The sequence below is a fragment of the Grampus griseus genome, assembly GCF_964374135.1.
Source record: "Grampus griseus genome assembly, chromosome: 4".
NCBI lineage: Eukaryota > Metazoa > Chordata > Mammalia > Artiodactyla > Delphinidae > Grampus > Grampus griseus.
Window position 1 is genome coordinate 34,253,662 of NC_138997.1, and position 25,468 is coordinate 34,279,129.

Below are 25,468 nucleotides of genomic sequence, written 5' to 3' on the forward strand. Positions count from 1 at the left end.
ATACAAAGTTTCTAATCAAGGTGCCACGACAGAATGATAGCTAATTATTTAACTTCCCATATCTGGTGAAGAAAGATCATTGAACCAGGAGAAAACTGGCATGGACACCTGTTTCAGGTAAAGATATCACATGGGCAGGAATTCCCTGTTTGGCTATGCATGAAAGCAATTCTTTTCAATATAGATTTCCAGCTCTCAACTCAAGCAACTGATTTAGCACTTCTGATATGTACTTTGGAATCTGTAATTTAAACATTTCTTTGGGTGATTCTGATGCTCTGATAGGTCTGAGAGCTGTTCACATAGGTCATAGAAACTGAGCAGGAAAACAGAATAGTAGACAAACCAAATCGTTTTGGAATGAGAATTAGGAAGTTGCAGAGAAGTGGGTCAGACCTGGGAGTGCTCTATGTCCAAGAGTTAAGAGAGAAATGAAGTCACAGACTCATGCTGGAGATCTGAGTAAGACAGTGTATTAGGACCGGGAAGACAGTCAGCTGGATGTGTGGGTCTGTAGGCTGTTGAAGGGGGCAAGCAGTGCTGCCAACATAAAGTCTATTATCTAATGCTCTGAATTCAGAGATGATATCATTTTAAAGAAAACCTTTAACTTTTCTGTAGAAAAAATAAATACTGTCACATTAAACAGACATAAATTTGAAGGGATTTGTGTTTCAGAAACACAAATTAAAGGGGCAGTGCAATTTATGTCTGAAGAATGAGGGTAGAGTTATAAAATGTTAGGCACAGGAAAGAGATGTGAGCAGTTAACTGAGTTAACTTGAAAAATTAACTTGAAAGAAAGCGGGTTCAGAAATGAGGTACTTGACAAAAACCGAGCTAACTGGTTTTCCCACTCTGTAAACTAAAATAAATCATTACTTCTCCACGTCAAGGAAGGTGTACACCCCCTAAAAAACTGAGATCAGACTGTTTCATGGTTAAGCTTTCAGGTGTAGGACTCAGGCTTGGGTTTCGTCACTTAGCAGCTGTGTGACCATGGGCATGTCAGTTAATCTTGATAAGCCCCAATGTCCTCATATGTAAAATTAGATGACAGGTGATAATAACAGCAACTATTTCAAGTGATTATTATGGTTATATGAAATAATGTATTGTTTTACTAAATAACTTAGTATAGATCCACATTACAAGTTCAGCATTTTGGTGAACCACAGCATTTTGGTTACCCGATTTTCATGAATATATTAGTTCAGTTTCTTTTTTATCTAGTAGTGAGGAAAAGGCCCCAGATGTTAACATTTGTGCTCTCCATAGGACCCCAGGCTGCTAGAGCTGGAATTGGTTTTGGGGGCTCTAGTCAAACTCCCTCATTTTACAGGAGAAACTTAGAGATCAAATGGGTATGAACTACCTCTTTCTACTGATGTCTAGAAATTGCTGAATTGAATTTTGTCTTACAGTATTTTACCATTTTTATTTTTGATGAAACTTAAGTAATATGTGTTCATTGTAAATTAATCAAACAACACTATAGAGGAAATTGTCTCCTTTTGCTTTGCCCTTCCAAGCTCTATCTTCTCCGCAGAAGTAACTCCTTGATAGGTGTGTCCTCCCAGACCTTTTTAATGTGCCCACAAATCCTTTCCTACATGAAAGTCAGGCCCTCAGCAACATACAGAACTCTCAGAAATTAGTTTCAAGGCTTCCAGAAAGTTAAACAGCCAGGACTGGTCTCCAAATTTCCTGATTCTCAGTCTAGTGCTTTTTCACCACACCATGATTCTTTGTGTCCTTGTAGATCATCTCGCTTTGTTCTAAATGTTCTTCTGTTATTTTCCTTAACATCAATCACTTTTCTCTACTTTGCTCTGGTCTCTAACTGGTTCCTTCTTATAAAACACATCACTCTAGAAAATTAGCAGCATAGGCTATAATAGGTATTGAAAATTGACTTGACTTTAATAACCAAGAAAAGTGCTATTATTAACTGTAAAACTACAAGCAACTCTTCTCTGATACCAGTTTCCTCATGTTAAAAATGAATAATAGGGAGTCATTATTCCTATTATTTACTTCTTACTCTGTTATTATGACAACTAAATAAACATTGCTTCATACAATAAATAAAAATATTTAATCAATACAGTGTTTAAGGATGAACTTTCCTTGAAGTATTCATTGCCTAACATTATCATTAGGCCCATAGCATGATCTAGAAAAACATTTCTCCATGTCATTCTTAAGTTACAGATCAACATGCCTTTAGAGCTCTTCCCACATCCAGCAACCTCTTTTCTGTTTTTATTATTATTATTCCAAAGCAACTGCATTAGTCTCAAGCCCCATACTGGTTCCTTCTTATCTCCAAGAACTCAGAATGCTGGAGCACCCTAGAACTAAGTTCTCAGACCTCTTATCTACAATCATTCCTCTAGTGATGTCACTCAATCTCACCACTATAAACACTATACACATTCTGATGGCTTCCAAATTCCTATCTCCAGCCTAGACTTTCCACTGAACTCCAGACTCAAGTGTTGCAACTGCCCATTTGACACCACCATTTGGATGTGTAACTGGCATCTTTATTCCACAAGTGCAAACATCTAAAACTCAACTCTGACCTGCTCATCTCTCAGTGTTCCCCATAATTGTATTCTTCTAGTTGCTCAAGTTTTAAGCTTTGGAATCATTTTTGACTCTCTCTTCCTCTCAAAACCCCAGGCATCCAGTTGGCTCTATATTCAAAATGAATCTAAACACTTCTCTCCAACCTAATTACTAATACCCTGGTCTGTGCCACAATAATGTCTGTCCTACAATGGTCCACTCATCTTCTCTTTCCCTGCTCCCACTTCAAATCTATTCTCAGGTATTTAAGGAGCTTCAGAATCTAGACCCTCTCTGCCTCCCAGCCTAATTTCCAACCTCCTTTCCCTGAATCCCAGGCAGACTGACTCTAGCTTTGTGCTTTCCACTCTTCTCTTTAAGGCGTAGTACAATACAGAACTTAAGAGGATTCAGAGCTGGAAGACCTGGGTGTGAATAGTACTTCCACCACATACCAGCTGTGTACACAGAAGCCACTGAACCCCTCTTGGTTTCAAATTACTTTAAAAATTAGAATAACAATACTACTTGTTCTATTAAGTTGCTACAAAATCAGATTAGATATAAAAAAGCATTTAAAAAATTAAGTGCTATAGAAATATTTAGTATTCTTATAATCTAATCCTTCCTATCTACCTAAAACCCAGTTCCACCTTTTTGTAAAGCAGTGCAAAGGTGAACTAGTAAAAGAGTATCTCTTCCTTTTCAAGTCCTATAAGATTGTTTGTGGCAAAGATTTGTTATCTTCCATATCAACTTATATATATATATATAATATATTTTATACTTTCCTGAACAAGTATTTCAATATTTTAATGCTGTTTAACTTATCACAAGTTTATAGTGTCTTATGTGAAGTTGACCTTACTTCTGCATTTTTTTATTACCATCATCTGTATACTTTTTTCTACTACTCCCTACCAGACTATAGTCTCTTTGCAGGATATGACACTCTCCACAAAATACTCTTTAATTCCTCATATATTCCGCAGGTACCTACTAAAAGGAAATGAACACGTTTTTGTGGCTGTTTGATACGATAAACAGGAATTGCTTTAACACCTCATGATGAAAAAAACTCATGCTTTGCATATTGAAAGAACTATTATGGCCCTAGAGTCCAAAAATGGATTAAGCTGTGGCATAATGTTTTTTTAATAAAAACATAACTCTAAACTCTGGTCACAAGCATAATCTCCATAAGGAGAAACAGTTACCAAATTGTACGCTTATAATTTTTAAACTTTTTTGAGGCCACTGTGTCAAAAATCCAAACTCAAGTAGCTTCAAGAAAAATAAGCAAGTTGTCAGAATCTCTCGAACCTGTTTCGTTTCACAAGTTTTAGTTGCAAAAATTACTGGAATAAATGTTTACTGATTTCTGTACTACACTGATGCAGAAGATATAAAACAGGTTTAAAGAAAACTCAAAGTTAGGAAACTAAATTTTGGAAATGATTTTGATTTCTCTGTGAAACAGTTCCACGGATATGACACTGAATCAGAAAGACAAAATCGAGAAATGAAGAAGCTGATAAAAGGAGCCTGAGTCTACTGTCTTGTAAAATTACTGTACTGAGATACAGGCCTAATTCAAAAAAGTAACTTACAATTTTTTAAAAATTGGCTCCTCTCACAATTATTCTTTCATGAATAAGCCTGAAGAAACTGCAGTAATTAATCCAGAACTAATTAAATATCTCTTATCTTCTTTCTTATAATTAAAATAATTCCCTGATTTTCACCTAAATTGGCTGGCTGTCCACCATAAATTCACCATGTATTCCACATGCTCAACTTTTTAAAAATTCTGTATTTCCTTTATTTTTTCAATTGGAGCAGCAGTATGAGACAAGCTGTTAAAAGCCCAGACTTTGGAGTCAAGCCACCTTTGTTCAAATCCTGGCCCTACTACTTATTAGCTTTGTGACTAAGGACAAATTACTTAACCACTCTGTGCCTCAGTTTCCTCAGTTAAATAAGTATTATAAGAGAACCTACTTCATATGATTTTTAAGTATATTAGAATTAATATTTTAATTAATATATTAAAATAAACTGGCACGTAGTAAGTTCTGTGTTTGCTGCTATTAATTTTAATTAACTATAGGAGTCTGCAAACATTTTCTTAAAGAGAGTAAATAATTTAGGTTTGCAAGAAGGCTTGTGACTCTAGTGGTTGCAAATACTCAATTCCACAGTCGTAGCGTGAAAGCAGCCATAGACAAGATGTAAAAGAAATGGCTTGTGTTCCAATAAAACCTTTTTTTAATAAAACTTTTATTTACAAAAACAAGTCAGCAGTTTTCTGATTCCTGGACCATAATGTTCAGAAAACTGCTCCTATCCTAGAAATGAGCTGTGGCATTATTATTCTAAAAACACAAGCAGAATTATTCTTAGACTATAACGTGGGTACCTGCCTCACTGGACATCTGTGGGATCTCTCATTGGTGAGCGACTGAGGAATGAGTCATAAAAGCAACTGATGATGCTTTTAGAAAACAGATTAGGAATCATAAAATTGGTTTTAACACATTTAGATACTATCTTCATTTCAGCTCCTAATCCTAAACGTTTCTAATATTTATCACTCATAATTATTCCATGACTCCTTCAAAGTTGTATTTGATGCTAATTTTAACCAACTCTCACCTCTATAAAAGTAGGTGTGTGCGTGTTTAATCTAGGGAGGGAGGGGGTGCAAGCAGTGTTTGCCAGTGAACAGGAAGACAACTGGGAGAAGATGACAAGGTGGATATGGCCCAGAAGATAAGAACTAAATGGAGTATGGAAAGTCACATTAAACAGGAGAATTTAGTACATCAAATCCTTTGTGAAATCAGACACATAATATAGGGCAGAAGGAAAATTTTAAATAATGAAAGAGAAAGTCTTCATTTAGCAATGCAGTTACCATTTCCCATGCTTTTTATTCTTTTGAGTATATTCAGATCTTCATCTCTTGTCATTTGCCATCTACTTGGAGGACTTATATTTTCATCCAGTTTTATTGAGGTACAATTGACATATAGCACTATATAAGTTTAAGGTGTGCAGCATAATGATTTGACTTACATCATAAAATGTTTATCACAATATGAACATCCATCATCTCATATAGATACAAAATTAAAGAGAAAAAATATATTTTTCCTTGTGATGAGACCTTTCTTAACTCTCTTAACAACTTTCATATATAATATACAGCAGTATTAATTATACTTACCTTGTTGTACATTACATCCCTAGTACTTATTTATGTTCTAACTGGAAATTTGTACTCTTTTTTTTTTTCTCTCTTGTGTCTCGTTTATTCTCCTAAGTATAATGTTTGTGGAATCCATCCACATTGTTGTATGCATTGTGGGGCATTTCTTCTTATCTATGTGTAGTATCGAATCATGTGAATATACTACAATTTATCTTTCTTTTGTTAATGGCATTTGTTTTGTTTCCAGTTTGAACTATTACAAATAGTGCTTTTATGAAATGAATGTTATTGTACATGCCTTTTGGTAAACCTATATAAGCATTTGTGTTGGGCACATACCTAGGAGTAGGATTGCTGAGTTGTGGGGGGTGTGTATGGTCACCCTCAGTAGATATTGCTAAGTGGGTTACAAAGTGATTATATCTTATCAGCATTGTATGAGAATTTCAGTGGCTCCACATTCTCCCATTCAGTATTGGCTTTTTCTTTTTAGTCCTTCTAGTAAGTGTGGGTTTACTTCATATTTTCTTGACTACTAATGACATTTATGTTTATATCTTCCTTTCTAATCTTTTATTTTTCTTGCTTTAGTGCACTAGCCAGGAGCTCCAGTACAATCTGAATAGAAGTGGTTATAGTGGGCATCCTTGCCTCATTCCCAATGTTAGAGGAAAAGGATTCAACAGTTCCCTATTAGATATATTTGCTATAGATTTTTTTGTAGGTAATGTATATTAAATTAAGGAACTTCCATTATATTCTTAGCAAACTTAAGTTTGCTAAGTTTTTAGTCATGATGATTTTTTTTCACATATTGAAATGATCATATGATTTTTCTCCAGTTCCCTGGAAAATTTTGTGTAAAATTAGAAAATTGGTGGGTTTCTTTCCTTAAATATTTTGTAGAATTCATTGTACCTTTTGACTGCCTTCATCCAATTCCAATTCCCCCTACACCTTGCCTCTGGTAACCAGAAATCTGATCTCTCTTTCTATGAGTCTGTTTGTTTTTGAAGTATAACTGACCTATAACACTATGTTCGTTCCTGGTATACAACAAAGTGATTAGATATTTCTATACATTTCAAATTGATCACCACAATAAGTCTGGTTACAAGCTGTCACCATACAATGGTATTACATAATTATTGAATATATACCTCATGCTGTATATTTCATACCTGTGACTCACTTATTTTGCAACTGGAATTCTGTACCTCTTAATCTCCCTCACCTATTTCTTTCCTCCCCTCACACTCCTCCCCTCTGGCAACCACCTGTCTGTTCTCTGTATCTATAACTATGTTTCTGTTTTATTGTTTGTTCACTTGTTTTTTAGGTTCCACAGATAAGTGAAATCATGCATCATTTGTCTTTCACTGTCTGACATTTCACTTATCCCTCAAGGTCCATCCTTGTCGCAAATGGCAAGATTTCATTCCTTTTTATGGCTAACATTCCATTGTATATGAAGGACTTCTTTTAACATTTTTTGTAGGGTCAGTTGGATAGGGATAAATTATTTCAGCTTTTGTAGGTTTGAAAAAGTATTTCGCCTTCATTTCTTGACAGATGTTTTTACTAGGTAAAGAATTCTAAGTTTACACTGTTTTTCTTTCAGTATTTTGAAGATGTTGCTCTACCATCTACTAGATTACATTGCTTACAATGAGAAATCTGCTGTCATTCCTATCCTTGCTCCTCCTTATATACAGTTGACCCTTGAACAACACAGGTTTGAAGTGCCAGGATCCACTCATGCATGGATTTTTTTCAATAAACATAGTGCCTGTATTTTCATTTTACAGATCTTTAAATTAACTAAGTGTCGAGGAAAGTTTGTGTTCAATTAGAGATCACAATATGTGGAATCAAAAAAACTAGGATTTGAGTCTTGATTCTATCCAAAATGATTCAGCCTCCTTCCCTTGGGTGAGTCATTTATCAATTCCTTTGTTTTTGAGGAACAGATAGCAGTACTCAGATGTTCAACTGTTTGGGGTCAGTGCCCTTACCCCCAAGTTGTTCAAGGGTAAACTGTAATTCCTTTGTATGTTCCTCTGTCATGTGTTCTTTACTCTCGCTTCTTTAATATCTTCTCTTTATCACTGGATATAAGAAATATTATGTGACATAGTACAGATTTTTTTGTGCTTTTTGTACATGGGATTTATTTAGATTATTGCATTTACACATTTACTGTTTTCATCAGATTTAGAAAATTTCAGGTATTATTTCTTCAAATAGTTTTCTAGACTTTGTTCTCTCCCACCCCACCCCCATTTACCTCTTCTCCTTCAGAAACTCCAGTTACTTGCACACTAAGCCACTTAACATTGTCCCACAGCTCACTGATACTCTATTGTGCTTTAAAGTCTCTTCTCTTTGTGCTCCATCTTGCATAGTTTCTTGTATTGTGTTCAAGTTTACTAATCTTTTCTCCTGCGACGTACAATCTGTTGGTAATACCATTCAGTATATTGTAAATTTCAAATGTTGGATATTTCATTTCTAGAAATTTGATTTGGGTCTTTTTTAATATTCTTCATGTCTAAAAATTATTTTTTAAATCTTTCTTCTAGCTTATTGAACATATGAAATAACATTATAATATTTAGTTTAATGTCTTTGTTTACTAGTTCCATCATCTGTATCATTTCTGAGACAATTTTATTTGACTGATTTTCCTCCTCATTGTGAATTATATTTTTGTAGTTCTTTGCAAGCCCAGTTGGATTTTGAGTTACTTTATTATAAATACATTACAACATTACATAAAGTTTGGGGAAATTGAAAAAGCAAAATGATTTATAAGCTTTCCATGCTAATAACTTTCATTTTTGTTTTCTCATTTACACTTCATCCACTTCCATCTATATTTTACATACTTTACATAATAGAACTATCATTATTATCGCTCACAAACATTCAGACATAACAAAGGGGGGAAGTATACATAAATCTAGCATTCCTTAAAAAAAACTCTCAAGTTCTTACTAGTCTTTATCTTTTACATGCTTATCCCATTTTTACAGTTGTACTGAAAGCATATAGTCAACTAATATTTCCACACTGTCATTTTGTATTATAAAAATATTTAATATCCCTACATAGTCTTTGTCATTAATTTTTCCTATTAAATATTTTAAGGCTTGAAAAATTACAAAGTACTTTATGCTTATCTTACAAATAAAACAATTCAATTATATGAAAGAAAAAATTATATAGTCTGTACACTCTACGCCTATTCCATTTCCTCAGGTAACAAATATTAACAACCTGGTATGTGTTCTTCCATACCTTTTTCTATTTTTCATATGTAAACAATATATAGACAAAATATATAATTTTTGTGGGGTTTTTTGCAGCTTGCTTTTATTTTTCATTCATTAACTCATGAATATAGAGAATTAGTTAAAGCATATATGTGTTGATTTAGAGAGCTGAATCAACACATATATGCTTTAACTAATTCTTTTCAATATCTTCATTTTATTTTTTACTAAGGATATAACATATTTTAGTCAACCATTTTCCTAATATTAGACATTCTCATTGTTACCATATTTTTTTTCTTTTTTTGCCTCTTAAAACAATGCTGCAACACTGATTTGATGCCAGAAGCAATGCTGATTGAATTTTAACTTGTTGGTTGCTGGATATCTTTATATTCCTATAAATACTCTTGAGTTTTATTCTGGGAAGCAGTTAAATTACTTGGATCTTTTCTGATCTTTTTTTCAAGCTTTGTTAGGTAGGACCAGAGCAGGGTTTAGGGTAGAGCTATTCCCAATACTGCGGAAAAACTCTTCTCAGATTCTATCTGATGTCCAGTAAATTATGAGGTTTTTCCACTCTCCTGGGTGACAACAGAGCATTCTTACCAGCTCTATGTGAGCTCCAAGGATTTTTCCCTCTTATCCTTTTGGGTAGTTATTTCCTGAGTATTGGGTAGTCTTTTTACATATATGCACTAATCACTAGTTTGCTGAGTATTCAGGTTGGACATTGCTGGGAATTCTCTGCAGGTCTCCAAAATTTTCTCCATGCAGCTCTCTCCTCTCTGGTACTTTGCCTCATAAACTCTAGCTTCTTTGGATTCTGGACTCCCAGCTCCATCTCCTCAACAGGGAAACTTCTGGTCTCTGCCTGGATTCTCCAGCCCTGTTGTATACATAGTAAGCTGGGGCAGTCATAGGGCTCACCTCATTTATTTCCTATTTCCCAACGACCACTCTCCTTTGTTGCCTGATCTCCAATGTCTTGGGAACTATTGTTCCTTATATTTTGTACAGTTTTAAGCACAGTGATAATCTGGTCCCTGTTACTCCATCCTGTTCAGAAGCAGAAATTTACACAGCTTGAATTTAGCATGATTTTAGTCAGTCCCATATCAAGAAATATTATCATTAAATTTGGATCAAATTTTATTTAAGTAGTGAACACTCATTTAGAAAACCTACTAAAAAAGCACTTTAAAACTTATTATCATTCTACGGAAGTTTATAAGACTATCAAGTGATAGTCTCGCTCAAAAACTCAGTACTAGCTTACATGCTCACTAATGACTTAAAATGACAAATACAATTTGGAGTTAAAAGAAAGAATGAAGTTGAGGGAAATGGCTACCATCTTAAAGATGAAATCTCTAAAACTTTCTTTTAGAGAAGAAAAATCTCTATAAACGCAACCCAGATCAAGGCTCACTAAGAATGACTGAGCATAATGCAGAGGCACCAATATAAGGAATGCAAAAATTTAAACGGCAAGAGAGTCATTGGAGTACCCAGACTAGGAGCTACCCAAAAGCAAAGTGGTAAAGTAGGCTAGGGTTGTCCTCAGAGCTGCTTTCTCCACCTTCTTATTTTCTGTGTTCCTAGTATGTTTATGAAACAGGTCTGATCTTTCACATTAATGATTTTCATGTTAATGACTTAACATTTACCCAGCAAAGAGTATTTGTGTTAAAAGAAAAGAGGCATAGAAAGAGCAGTGCTTAATTCAAAGCAATCATTAACGGCATATTTTCAGGAAACAATAACGAATCAGTGAATGACACAGTGTATGGCAGTGACCTTTCTAATCTACCTCTTTTCATATACACAAGTCACCACCACCAACTTCATCGATTTACATAATCTCCTCCAAAATAGGTTAAGCATGATAACTGGGATTGGTTAGGACTTCAAAATATTATAGTGTCTCTAATATGAGGAGTTTGAGGTTATAACCTCTAAAAGTACATTCAGAGCTACATTTCTATGACTTAATAAGATTTCATTTGAGGTCCTGTAACTAAAAAGGCAATACAGGAAAGTTTGAATGAGTAAATTTCAATTGAGGTTAAAATTGTATTTTTAAAGCTTTGAATAGTCATATGAGAAGAGGTTAAAGAAGTTACTCTTGCACAGGCTCCGGACGCGCAGGCTCAGCGGCCATGGCTCACAGGCCCAGCTGCTCCGCGGCATGTGGGATCCTCCCGGACCGGGGCACGAACCCGTGTACCCTAGATCGGCAGGTGGACTCTCAACCACTAGCGCCACCAGGAAAGCCCCAAAGAAGTTATTCTTATTTTAAATAAAAAACTTTATTTTTTTAAAAATTGAAGATATCGAATGATGGTGGGTTGCTTCTCTGTTTTTTCAAAATTGGTAAAACAGATACATTAAATATCAAAAGATGTAGAAACAGATTCCCAATCTACCTCACTGGAAAGTTTAAGAAAAGCATAATCCTGCAAGATTAGAGTAATCAAATTTGCCTAAAGGCAGCAAGTCAGTGCAGATAACTTGTACACTGCTTCATTCAAGCAGTGCATCTTTCCCTTGCAAATCACAATGGCTAGTTTGACTTACACATGGATGTTCTTCCCCTGTGAAATCTGAATTGAATCCTTTCAAGTGAAGGGTATAAAAATGTTTACATTGGGCTTCCCTGGTGGCGCAGTGGTTGAGAGTCCGCCTGCCGATGCAGGGGACGCAGGTTCGTGCCCCGGTCCAGGAAGATCCCACATGCCGTGGATCGGCTGGGCCCGTGAGCCATGGCCGCTGAGCCTGCGCGTCTGGAGCCTGTGCTCTGCAACAGGAGAGGCCACAACAGTGAGAGGCCCGCGTACAGCAAAAAGAAAAAAAAAAAAGTGTACATTTACAATGAAGTCGTCACACAAAATTCATGAAACTTCTGGAGTTCTTGTGCATAGCTATCCTGAAAGGTCAGATAAGACAAATGGAGCCTCGATCATTATGAAATTACCAATTAACCAAAGTATACATATGGTATATTCTTATAGAAGACCTATGGTTATATTTAATAAACAATGATAAATGAGTTTTTAAATAAAGCCATTTAATCATCATAATTTTTAAGATCTAGAAGGAAATGTCCTGATGATGTTTAATATTTTAAAGTTCTTTTTAACTTTTAAAGTCCCTTTTAAAGACTGCTGTTTCTGCCAAAATGACAAACTAGGTACTATGGGGCTGAGCTTCCTACATAACTAAAAATGCTAGATAAAATACTTTTAAAAATCTCCCTGAATGTATGACAACATGAGTAAAACATTTTCATGGCTGAGCGAAGGAGGGAATCCAGACAGATAAGCAGAAGACTAAATAAAGCCACCCCTCAACTGAGGGCATGTGCCAAGCTTGGTTGACATGGCTACTGAATTTTGTTGTCAAGCAGGGCTCAGAGGACAGAAGACACAGTCCAAGGTCCACCCAAGCTGAAAAGAATAATAGAATAAGCTCTCAAAAATCTGGGACTCCCAAATTTGGGACTCATAGCACCCCAGGTAACTTCACAAAAACTGATTTTCTGAAAGCTTGAACCTAAGTAGAATGGAGAAAAGCTAATATCCTCTGAAATCTCATAAGCAAAAATCACCCCCAAAGTAGCTTTGCATTATAAATTTATATTACCATGGTAGTCCAATAAACTTAAGCAGAAAATTTAGTTTAAACTTGTCCTGAATTGTTAGTACTCCCAGACACCCAACAGAAACAAAGAGAAACTCTTTCAATACATTATAAGGAACAAATAATTCCAATCTTCCACAAACTGTTCCAGAGTGTTTATAAGGCAAACATACCTTGACACTAAAACCTAACAAGAACAATAGAAGAAGAAAAGTTTCAGGCCAGTTTAACTACTGACCATAAAACAAAAATTCCAAACTAAATATCAACAAATTGAATATAGGGATATGAAAAGAATGATAGCTTGTGATCAAATTGGGTTCATCTCAGAAATACAAAGTGGGTTAATATTAGTAGATCAATTATTCTAATTTACCACATTAAAAGGTGAAATGAGGATAATTATATCATCTCAGGAAAGGCAGAAATCCTTAATCTGACAAAAGGTACCTATTTTTTAAAAAGACACCAAGTAGCATAATTGATAAATAATTGAAAGCATTCTCTTTAAAACTGGGAACAGAGTAAACTAGGTCTCAGTTATCACTTCTATGTAACACTGGAAGACTATCAGCACATAAGGTAAGATAAATTAAATTAAACTAAAAGCACAGGAATTGTAAATGAAGAAACAAAGCTACACTTTTATTTCAGATGATTTGATTACCTATGTGAAAAATATACAGATAAATTATTAAAATTTATAAGAGACTGGAAAAGATTTTGGATAAAAATTAACTACATCAAAAATCTAATACATTTCTACACAAGAGCAGCAAATGACTTAAAAGAGAAATTTTATAAAATTGTATATCAAAATGTCATCAAAAGTAGAAAATATATGTGAATAAGTCTATCAAACATGAAGAAAGAAACTTTAGAGATAAAAATATTAAGAGTATTAAAGAACATGCCTAAACATGCAGATATATACCATACCCGTGAATTAGAAGACTCAATATCATAAAAATAATTCTCTGTAAAATAACCCATAGATTCAATGCAATTCTCATCTAAATCCAAACAGTGGGACATGATGAGTTGATTTCAAAGTTAATACAGAATACAAAAGCTCAGATATAACCAATCTACTCCTAAAGAACAACAACAGGCCAAGACCTGCATAACAAACATCAAAAATTTTGTGCAACTCAAAGAGATCCAAACTTACTTGCTTTACAAAACACAAATGCGTTTTTTATCCTGTTTCTTACGTGGCTCATCTGTACCAGTTTCTCACGCCACTCACGTAGGCAGCCACGAAGACATCATCTTGAACTCTTCCTTTTCTTTATATCTCTCGACCTCCACCCCAAGGTTATCCACTTGTTGACTGGTCTTTTAAATAGAACCCCTCTTTTCTACAACTGCTGACACAGTGCATATGAAAGTACTCATCAACACTTGCCTCTACTCTTACTCCAGCATGTTTCCCTCCTCCCACTTGCTCCTTACTTCCTACATCAACTACATCTGACCATCCTTCACATCCTCACTTATCTTTAAAAAAATCTGGCTGTTATCAAGCCAATGACCTGTTTCAAAACTTCAGTAAGTCCCCATCCCACTGCCAAGGGGATCAAATTCACACCCCTTAGTTAGGCATTAAAGATCCTTTACATTGCACCTAACAGAATCATTTCTTGCCAAAGCACAAACCCTAACATACCCTACCCACATTAGATTATTTACCACTTACTGTCCTTTCATAAAAGTCCATGAATCTTCACAACTTCAGTTTTTATTTAGTTATTTGATTCTAAAGTTTTACACCACATTTTCTCCAGGAACAATACTACAGACTTCAAGATTCGGTTCAAATGCCACATTCCCTTACAAGCCTTCTCAATTCCAAATATAATTAATGAATTCCTTCCTCTGTGTTACCACAGTATTTTGTTTATTACACATTCATATTGATAATTGAAACACATGTTGCTTTTTTTCTGGCAGATACTGAAATCCTTACTATCAGGGAACACACCTTATTTGTTTCAAGCATCTTCCTGAAACATATCAGTTGCAAAATACTGGTTGTGTTAATTTGCATCTGTATGGTGCATCACAGTTTACCAAGACCTTGTGCATTTTGCCCTTACATGTTTTATGGACCAAGTATCACTACCCCCATGTTACAAATGAGAGAATTTAGGTTCAGAAATGTTCAGTAAGTAGACCAAGATAATGTAATTAAACACAGAAGAGTCAAGACTTACACCTAGGTCTCCTGGCACAATATCCAGTGCTCTTTAAACTACATTGCCTAGAGTCATGCTATTAATTTCTATTGGAGTTCGTTCTTTACTATTATAAAAGCTCAAGAATGAAAACTTCCTTTGGTAAAGACTTGGTTGAGAATTGAGACTCTTCATTAAAAAAATATATACATAAGTTAACTTATGATGAAAAGAGTAGTCCCTTACTAGACAATTCAGTAAACTGGAGGTCTGAGAAGTTGAATTTTATGAAGATAATTAGCATCATTCTCTTGTACCAAGTGGAAGAATGTTTTCAAGGATAGATATAAGTGATTAATATAATGTGTCTTTTAATATGTCGTGAATTTAGTAAAAATGCTTAGAGCCAGAAAAACTTTCCTGCAATTTCCTTGCCTAAATTTCTTGTTCTTTCCATTATGAATATTGATATAAAACTTGAAAGAATTGGATTTTTTCCATCCACTGACCATGTTCTGCTCATCCAACATACAAATCTGACTGAACAACACTCAATTCTGATGCTGTTGTGAGACTAACATGCTCTGATAAGCACATATGTGATGCCCACATAACTTGTCACTACTCTGGCAGATTTTTACTGATGGACTGAGGTTGGAAAACAGCAGTGGGAAATTATGCATAAATTGGTTTCAAGGCCAATTTTGGCAAAGTCAAGTCAAGGAACTGCACAACCTATTGCAGCTGCAACCTGGTGGCTGTCATGATTTGGTTGGAACCATGAGAAACCTCAGGCTTTATCAAGACTGACCACTGAAGAGGTGTAAAATCTTCCCTGTCCTCTGAGTGGACAGTGTGAGTCACTGGCCCTGAGATTTCTTGGTACCACATCAGAAGAGCTCTTGTTCTGATGTCAGAGAAACGAGGATTCTGAAAACTTTGGGACTTGAACAGGCTTAGAGATTTCTAAGTCTCAGAGACTAAGGTAAAGAAAAATCAAGGGACGTCCCCAAGGTTACGTGAAAATACAACAGCAGAACCAATAGTAGAAATTACATTTCTTAATTACCAGTCCAGTTTGTTTTCCAATTGACATACCACTACCCACTTAGAATTATGTAAAGAAAGAAAAATTTACATTTACTTTTTGAAACCACGGTAGAATAGTGTAAGTAAAAAAAACTAGATATTCATTTCATCTGTTTTATCATTTGCTTTTGCTTCTCCTAATTTGTAAACAAAGAAAAAGGTAACCACGTACTTTTTTTTTTTTTTTTTTTTTTTTGCGGTACGCGGGCCTCTCACTGCCGTGGCCTCTCTCGTTGCGGAGCACAGGCTCCGGACGCGCAGGCTCAGCGGCCATGGCTCACGGGCCCAGCCGCTCCGCGGCATGTGGGATCCTCCCGGACCAGGGCACGAACCTGTGTCCCCTGCATCGGCAGGTGGACTCCCAACCACTGCGCCACCAGGGAGGCCCAAGAAAATGATTTTTGAAACCATCCCCAAGTTGCAAAAAAGCCCTCATACCAAAAGAAGAAGAAAAAGAAGGAGGAGGAGGAAGGTGAGAGGGAGAGGAAGAAGAAGAAGAGGGAGAGGAAGAAGAAGAAGAGGGAGAAGAAGAAAAAGGAAGAAACATCATGGCAGCACATGGAATCCAGAATTCTGGATTCAAATTCTGATTCTATCATTGGGTAACATAACACATGTTATCATTAAGCTACAGGTACCATGCAATACAGAAATAAGGGGTATTAAAGGATACTTGTTTATGAAGCATACAGCTTTGTGTATGATTCTCCATTCCACCTTCACATACACGAGAAATCTGTTCTTATTATAAACATTTAAATCCTGGGACACACAGGAGGTATAGCCTATAATCAGAATCTTCTTTCTGCATTTAATTCTTGGTCACTTGTTCCCCCAGCAAACTGCTCACAATCTCTTTGTGCATAGAAACATAATGCAACACAAGACCCCTGATTTTTAGGTCATTACTTCTGTTACCCATTCCAGGGGGCAAATCCTAATTATTCTTCCCCTGATGACTGCCTGCAGGCCACACTTCTTGGAGATCCAAATATATATTATTTCTTCTCCTGGGACTAAAAAGTAAATATGAAAGGAAAACCTCCCCTTGTTCTTAGGTTTAGAAAAACTGTTTTACCAGTTTCATTCTTAATCATTTGTTAGAGGAAAAGTACAAGCAGAAAATCTTCCTCCTAGACAACATGATAATTTGCTAACAGTAATATGTTTTCTTCTAAGAAACTGTAATATAGTAAATATTACACATACTATATATTTTGAATGTGCCAGACTTCCTACTCTTAGGAAACCAGACTGGAGTTCCAAGAAGTTTAGTTAACTCTATGAGCCGTCGAACTTTCAAGTTTTTGACCTGAGGGTTTTTAGACAAGTTGGAATTGAAAAGATAAAGTTATTTAGGTACTTTCTTACAGCATATTTGTTTTCTCAAAGGCATTCACACATCATTTACATATATAATGTACACTGTAAACCACTTTCCTGAACAGCCTGCATTTGAAAGGATGTTCTTCACACTCTTTATGGGCTCATAAGCAGGAATTCAATGAATACTCAGAGAGCAATCTAAAATGTGAAACAATTTAATGGGTACCACATAAAACGCCAGGGCCTGTGCCAGGAACAAGACACTAATGACTGAATTCTACTCAAATCCGATTCAACCCCCACCTTAAACAACATGGAGAGCCTGCTGTCACAATTTATATACTTGGGGCAACATATAGCAGTTTCTCCCCAGACTACTTTGCACTCAAATATATCTCTATTAGAATTAGTCGTATTCATTTTCATTTGTCTTACACGTAGTTGAGGTATTTCATTTGTGACTCTACACTTAAGAAATACCCTCTTGAAAGGGAGTAGGGCCTGCCCAATATTCCATACAATTGAAAGTAAGTATTGGCCTTACTCTGACAGTACAGTATATGGCTTATAAAATGCAAGAACGTTGAAGGCAAGATGTACCCTCACTAAAGAAAATCACAGTGGATGAATGCACATGGCACAAATACCATCACTTCAATTGCCAGTCTTAATATGTTTGTACTGACTGGAGAGCCAGCAAAGGAGATTCATAAAAAGAGAGGCATCACAGACCAAACCTGGGGTCAAGTTCTCACTGTTTATCAACTGGGATGGCAGACCAGACACTGGATCCTTCTGAGTTTCAGTTTCCTCATGTGTCCAAATGGGTTAACAATAATGTTAATTGATAAGGGTATGGTGAAGACATGAGACTTTTTACAATGTAAAAATATGAGCTATGTTACTTTGACATGAGTCATGAAGGCAATTCCTAGATATGTGAGGTATATGGAGTCCAAGGATTTATTCTCTGGAAATTTCTCCATTTGGCTCTTTTCTAGTTCTGCATGATGCTCTCCCCTGGTATTTAACTTTCATGCAGTGAGGGATACTTAATAACACAAAAATCTGAGTACAAAACACAAAACCATAAACTTCAACTACTAGGCATTTGGATCAGAAAGATCAGGGTAGAGGAATGGAGCTCCCTCCTTTCAGGATAGTCAATTGACTGAACAAAGGCCAAGGTGGTTCCAATGCTGCCCAAGGGCCGGGATTATCTTAATAAACACTCCAAATCCACTCATGGCGAAAGAGAACTCCAAACCTGCTGATATCAACCACCAGCCTAGGGGCCATTCGAGGTGCCCCCATGGCACACAATCCATGTGCTGAAATTTAACAAAAGTGAGAAATGTAAGGAATACAAAAACTATTCCACATCCTCCTCCCTCATCACACAAATTAAGTGTCATCAATAGGAAGTTCATCAACACAGAAGACACTGATAGTAAATACATGCTTTGTGTCTCCACCTCCGTAATGACTCCCTGATTTGTAAAATGGGGCAGTGTGTTAGAAATTGTTGAAATGTCATTTTCAAACATTGAGATGAATGCTTTAGTAGCATATTAATACATAAAATTAGATTTAGTTTTGGGAAAAGTAGTATATTTAGAAACACTTCTGACCATGCTTTCAACTTTTTGGAACTATTATCATTTGAGAAGTTTTGTGTTTTTTTTAATATGGTCAATAGCAAATATTTTAGGTTGAACTATAAATGTAAGTTGCAGGAGAAGAGCTGATTAAGACAAACACCTCATTGGTTCACTTTCTGAATTTCAGTTAACACCTAATTTACGATACTTCTTAATACAAATGCAGCTTGGCAGGATTAGTACACATTTTGTAAGAAGCTGACAAAGCAAGCATTCCATTAGCCAGCCCACAATGTCTCAAAATTTAATAGTCAATATCCCACTTTCAGGGCTGATGTTGTCAAGAACTAAATAAATAAGCAAGGAGCCCCCACTTCTGATTTCTGAGAAAGAACACATTCTATGCAATTTGTTTCATAGCTTTGAGTTAAAATTATATTTTAATGTTCCTCCTCTCGTAGCATTCTTCAATAGATAACTAAAGGAGATAAACCACCGAAGCCACATTGCTAAATCATTCTATTGTATCCAGGGTTGGGGAGAGAACTCTCTACACCTTAATTTAGGAAGGATAAGTCCATGATTAATTCCAGATCTTGGAACATAAAAGAGCTGTAAGGGTCCTCAAAATTCCCCTAGTAGAGGAAATCTCATATCCCCAGGAATCTGGCCAGGCACCTGAGCCCTGGCCTAGCCCAGGCCTCACTGTGGGCTCAAAATGCTGTGGGCGGGGGCCTTCCTTACAGTTTGGGGGATCAGCAGAGCTCCCTTCCCCCACCTCCCCAGACACCAGATGGTCCCAGCAGGATGTGCAAGGTTGCATTTTAAATGGATTATTTGCCTCTATCTTTTCCAAGCATTGTTAGAAAAGCTTAGGGAAGGTCCTAGTTTTAAACATTTTAAGCAGATGGTGCTAATATACTATTAGAAACAATAGATAACAGTCTAAAAAGAAAAAAATTAATGATAGTAAATCACTAGCATCTGATACTATCTACCTGAGTTCTAGGAACAATGAAGGGTAACCCCTGTCCAGTACACTCACTGATTGAGAGGCCTAAAGGATCATTAATGTGACTAATATTCTTAAGGTTTACAAAGAATACAGTGGTAACTACAAACAAGTGAGTCTAAATTTTAAATCAGGGAAAGTTGCTAAGATGTACAAAAATCAGATGCATACATACACAATGGGGGAAGAAAATATGTTTTCTGTAGAAGAAACTATATATGGTATATACTAGACTTTTGTAGAAAAGTGAGCCATCATGAGGGCAAGAGGAAAAGTTGTGGAATTATATATTAACTTTCTCAAAAAGCCTTTACTAGCTCTTACCCACTTTTAACTGTTCTGCGGTGGGCTAAGTAGGCCTAAACAGAGAAAGGAGGGCTCAAAGAGCACCTACTTGAAGGGAAACCATAAAAGTTCCATGAATTATTACAGGAACTACCTCACAGAAGGGATGCCAGTTAAATTTTGAATTTGTAAAGCACACTACCCTCTTCAGAGACAAAAAGTGGGAAGATCTCAGGAGACTGTGTAAACAAGCAAACAAAAAGGAGCTTTAGAGCCATCTTAGACTGAGAGGATATATTTAAGAAAAAACAATCTATCTTATTCCTAACTAATATCAGTAACTGCCATTGGTGGACCAAAAAAAAATCAATGTAGGCCCTCAGGACAAGGGCTAAAGAATTACTATTGGCAAATGATGAATAGAATTCAACTCTACAGAATTCTTATCCATCCCTTTTGCAAAAACTGTATTTTGACCACTTCTGAGTTGGCACTAGAGGCAGGAGGAGAAAAAAAAAATCAAGATCTGAGGAATGAAAACTAAAACAGAAGAGACTAGCTAAGAGAAGCAGCTCTATGAAATACATTTTTAACATGAGGGTTTGGCAACCTAAAGAGGTGCCAGGCAGTAAATATATGTTTGGATATTTAATATTATGATGGAATAAAGTAGACATAGGGTTAAACATCAAATTCTAAAATGCCATACCTGGGAGGCTGCCAATGAAGCTAGAAAGTACAACACTGAGAACCAAAAAATGATAAGATCTTACTGAGAGATTATAAATTTATGAAAATTTCCCTAAGAATTAGTATACTAGGACATTAGGACACTGGTTATAAAGAAAAGCAGGAAGAATAATCCTTTAGGATACCAAAAGCCTATTTCTATATAAACAAGCTTGCATATGCCACTCTAAAGACAGATTTAACCTTGCAAGTCACTGACCTTTAATCATGCTTGGATTTTTTTCAAGAAAAATAAACCATTTACTCAGAAGATTAAAGGTAGGGAAGTCTTTTTTTCAGAGTTTTCACACTTGTTTAAGAGGATAAAGATACCCTTCCTTATCAGTCTTATCAGCCTCTACTCATCATTCAAAATTCTAATTTATTCATTCTTCCTCTTTAGATATTATATTTCCAATTGCCTGTGCTTTCCTGATACCCCCTTAAATACAAAAGGAGAAAAGAAGGGAGGAAGGTTTGGGGAGGGAGGGAGGGAGGAAGGAAGCGGGTAGGGAGTAGGGAGAGAACACAGAGTTGGTTTATCAGATGTCTGCTTTTCCAGGTAATCTATAGACAAATCTGAGAGATTAATTTGCACACTGAATTTGCCCAGGCTCTTCACAGATATTCACAGATACGCAGATTAACATCTACTGGTACAGTACAGCAATGAAACAGGACACCTCAGTCTCTGTTCTGGAATGACCTCCTGCAGCATCAGCTTCTCAGTATCCCACAGGACCCTTTTGAACTAGAGAAAGTAAGAGAAATCTGATTGCAAATTCAGATGACTATGTATTGTGCTGACACCTTAATGTACAAGACAGACATTCCTTTGAATTATCTGCATCTCTGTGTCTGTTTATATATAGAGATCATTTACCTCTTTTCTGTCCTAATGGATTTGGCTATAAAAATTACATCTGAGGCTGTGCTACACTGACTTACCTACTTCTATTTATATCAAAAATTTCTTTCTAAAGCAAAGTTAAATTAACACAAATTCTTCCTTTCTGTCCTATAGTTTCATGAACTTCAAATCAGAGTTTTGAAAGGCATACAAGTTATATTGTTTCACAAATATATTAAGGATGGCATAATTTTAACAAGTAATATTTCTCCTTGGGTAACATTTGATCTTGGTTAGAATGAGATGTAAATGAGGGATGAAGATCAATATTAATAGTCTATAGATATGAGAAAGTATTGAGAACTTTCCAGATATCTAACAATGTTAATGCATCCCTGTGATAAACATTAAAAATCAGTTATGATCTCTGTCCTCAAGGACTTTATATTCTCACTGTATTTAGAAAAGATAAAATTACGTTCTTAGTCATTTCATTCATATCAGTTAATGAAAGTAACTGCACTTCTATTAGTTTAGACTCAGATAAACCTGGACAAATTTCTGTTGTTTGCATTTCAAGGAAGGCCTCCAAAAGGCCAGCTAAGAATACAGTATAATTGTTTAATACAAGCAGACTTTGAGCAAGGAGACTTGGAATCAAGTTCTGGGTAACGTTAACAAATGGGTTTGAGCTCATGGAGCAATTGTTTTCCTATCTGGGTAATGGTAACATTAACAAATTCCACTATTTGGGCTGTGCATTGAGCTGAAATAATGTACTCAAAGTGCTCTGAAACCATAAAGCTATGCTAGTCACTATGACATTAAGCTACCATATAGTTTCAGGAACCTTAGGACCCCTGTTAGAGAAGGGCACCTTATTCAGTGGGCCATGCCCTCCACTCTGCTCTTGGGGAAGGGCAGATCAAAGGTATCCTGGAGTCTGGAGAGCACCCCCTCTTGCTTTTTGGCTATCTTTCACATATCTGTCTTCATCTTTCTTATTTTAGTGACCTTTTTTTGACTCTTGTTTGGGATTTCAATGCACTATTTAATTTTTCCCTGTTATTACTTTTATTTGTCTTATACAGTGCCAAAAAGAGGGACTAAGATTTTGCTACTCTTTAGCCAAGATGGTAAATTAAAGCCTTTCATTTCACTAAGTTAAAAAAGCAGGGTTGATCATTTAAAAGTGATCTCAGATTTTGGCCATACTTCTCAGTCTTCCACTTGGGCCATTCTTATATCTCTTTCATTACACACATGTACAGGTTTGCCTCTTGTACTCAAAAATTGGGAAGAAATAAGATTAGAATAATAATCCATACAAATTTGGTTTTATTGCTGTTTTATCCTCAACAGCTCTGTTCAAAAATAAACCAAAAAAAAAAGAAAATAAATAAAATAAAATAAACCAGTAATAAAGGAAAAATAAAAGTAAATGCTCTTAAGGTTGTTGTTGTTGTTGTTTTTATCTTGCCTGGATGTTTATGTGCTGAAGAAAATAGACATTTATGCTTGAGGTGTGTTTCAATACACATGGTACAACTAAATTGTAAAATTGCACTCTTAAATAGAAAAACACACATGTTCACAGAACCTTCTTCTATACAATTTCTAATGTTAAGATAAGCCTGAAACAACATAACTTCTGAAAATGAATTAGCTAACTTTTGATACTTCTTATAATATATGCATATTTGAAGTTAATGATTTTTTAAAGCATAAGCTTTTACTTTAATGTGTATAGAAAACTACACTTATTTTCCTGAAATCAGATCAATGTATAGATAAGCCCTGATTTTCTTATATTGGTAGCTGGCTGAATCTTTCACACAACAGAGCATCAGAATAGGTGTTTTCGTAGACAATCTTTAGAAATAATATACTTCATTTCTACCTTTCCTAAAACAAGAAAACCCTCAATTTCCACCCAGTTGCAAACATTATTCAAAACAAATTTCTCAATAAAAAGTAGGTTTAAGGGAGTTGTATACTGAGTTCTGGCTGCCCAACCACAGCAGAAAGGTGTCTTGTCCTCTAAACTATCAAGGAAGGCCTAGGAAACTTCTGGTGGGATAGACTGAGTGTTAAAGGTGATGAGGAAACTTATAAGCAAAATTGAATTAAATCAGAATTCTGAATTCCAGACTGACGTATTTCTGCTAAGCTACTCCAAGTTTTGAAGAAGTACGCGAGTAAGAGTGCACCAGGAAAGATCTGACAACGCGAACACATATGTTCCCTGTCACAAACATACCCTCCTTGTCAGAACAATGTGCCATCAAAGGTACAAGTTAACAAGGGAATTTCCAGCATTTTCCTTCATTTGCGTACATCTTTCCTAACTTCAGGCCCAAGAGAGGTCAAAAGAGGTTTACCTAGCTAAGGAAAGGAAGACATCGCAGGCAGACCATCCGCACAGAATCGGAGCGGCAATGCTACTTTGGGGATTTTGCCCTCCATTCCTCTTGAGATGCGGCAGAACGTGCCTTCTGTTTACAGACACTCACCTAATCGGCCCCAGGACCCTCGTGATCACTTTCCTCGCAAAGTGAATGGTGGGTCCACCGACCCAGGTTCACCTTGGCCTCACCTAAGTGGAACAGGGCCCGGGGCCAGGGCGTGTGACTCTGACCTCAGGCTGCGGGAGAAGGGCCGGGCGGGGCGTCTCGGTGCCACCGCAGGTCTAAGGGTGCAAACAGGGTGTGGGGGCGAGAAACGAGTTTGAATGGGACGGCAACTTGGAAGTGTTTTTAGGGTTTCTTGAAATGGGCAAATGCGCTGAATCCATTCAGCGGGGGAGCTTTGGAGGATGTCGCCATCCCCTTGTCGCCTGGGACGCACACAGGACCCTGGCCGAGAGGGGGCGAAGGTGTCCCGACGTGAAGTCCACCCGCCCAAGCGCGGGATAGCGGGCGCCCGGCAGCAGGGCGGCGCCGCCAGAGAAGCGCCGGGCCGCGGGCGCTGGACTCAGAGTCCTGGCTGCTGCGTCCGCGGCTCGTCACGCCGCGCCGGGGCGGGGGTGGGGGGTGGGGTGTAGGAACTCCAGGAGGTCCCCAAACTCGGAGACAGAGCTTGGCACCCGGTCCCGCCGGCGCAGAGCTGCGGCAAAGGAGGCGGCGCGGCCCCTCGGGGTGGGGAGGGGGTGGGAAAGAGACAGGTGAGACCCGGCGCCCTCCCAGCGCCAGCCGCGCCCCCGCTGTCTCGCCCCGAGAGGGCACTCACCGGCTTTGCACGGATCCTTGTAGTCCAGCGCCTCCGCCTCTTCCTCTCCGTTGCCACCGAAAGTGTAGTCATAGTCGAGGCCGGCGCAGACCCCCAGCTCCGCGCAGAGGACAGCCCCCGTGGCCACCAGCCACGCGAGCATCCCCAGGGAAAGCGTTTCCAGCCCCATCTTCCTCGCGAGGAAGGGCCCCGGTGGCTGTCCTCGTGGGAGGCTCCTCGGCGCGGCCGGCGCTCAGGTGTCTGGGGACATGGGGCGCCGTCGGGCCGAGAGAGGGCTGGGCGGCCTGTCCCCCGGCGCGGGCTAGGTGGCGGGCGGGGGCAGGTACGGAGCGGGTCCGGGCGGGCGCGCGGCCAGGCTGCCTCCCCGCGGCCGTCCTTCCTGCGGCTCAACGGCTCGGCTGCCCCAGGCTCAGGCTCCCGGGCTCAGGCTCCCAGGTCCCCGGGCTCAGGCCCCGCACGTGTCCCG

The 25,468-nt window shown here is 37.5% G+C and overlaps 1 protein-coding gene across 1 annotated transcript in view; it reads right to left on the reverse strand.

Annotated features, from left to right (window-relative positions):
* Positions 1-25,171, reverse strand: part of TLL1 (tolloid like 1) — a gene marked incomplete at both ends in the record, with an annotated part of 248,343 nt that extends 223,172 nt beyond the window's left edge. Inside the window, one exon of the mRNA XM_082653600.1 lies at positions 25,003-25,171. Within this exon, the coding sequence (XP_082509726.1) occupies positions 25,003-25,171 (169 nt within the window). The remainder of the gene's footprint in view (positions 1-25,002) is intronic.
* Positions 25,172-25,468: the final 297 nt, after the last annotated feature.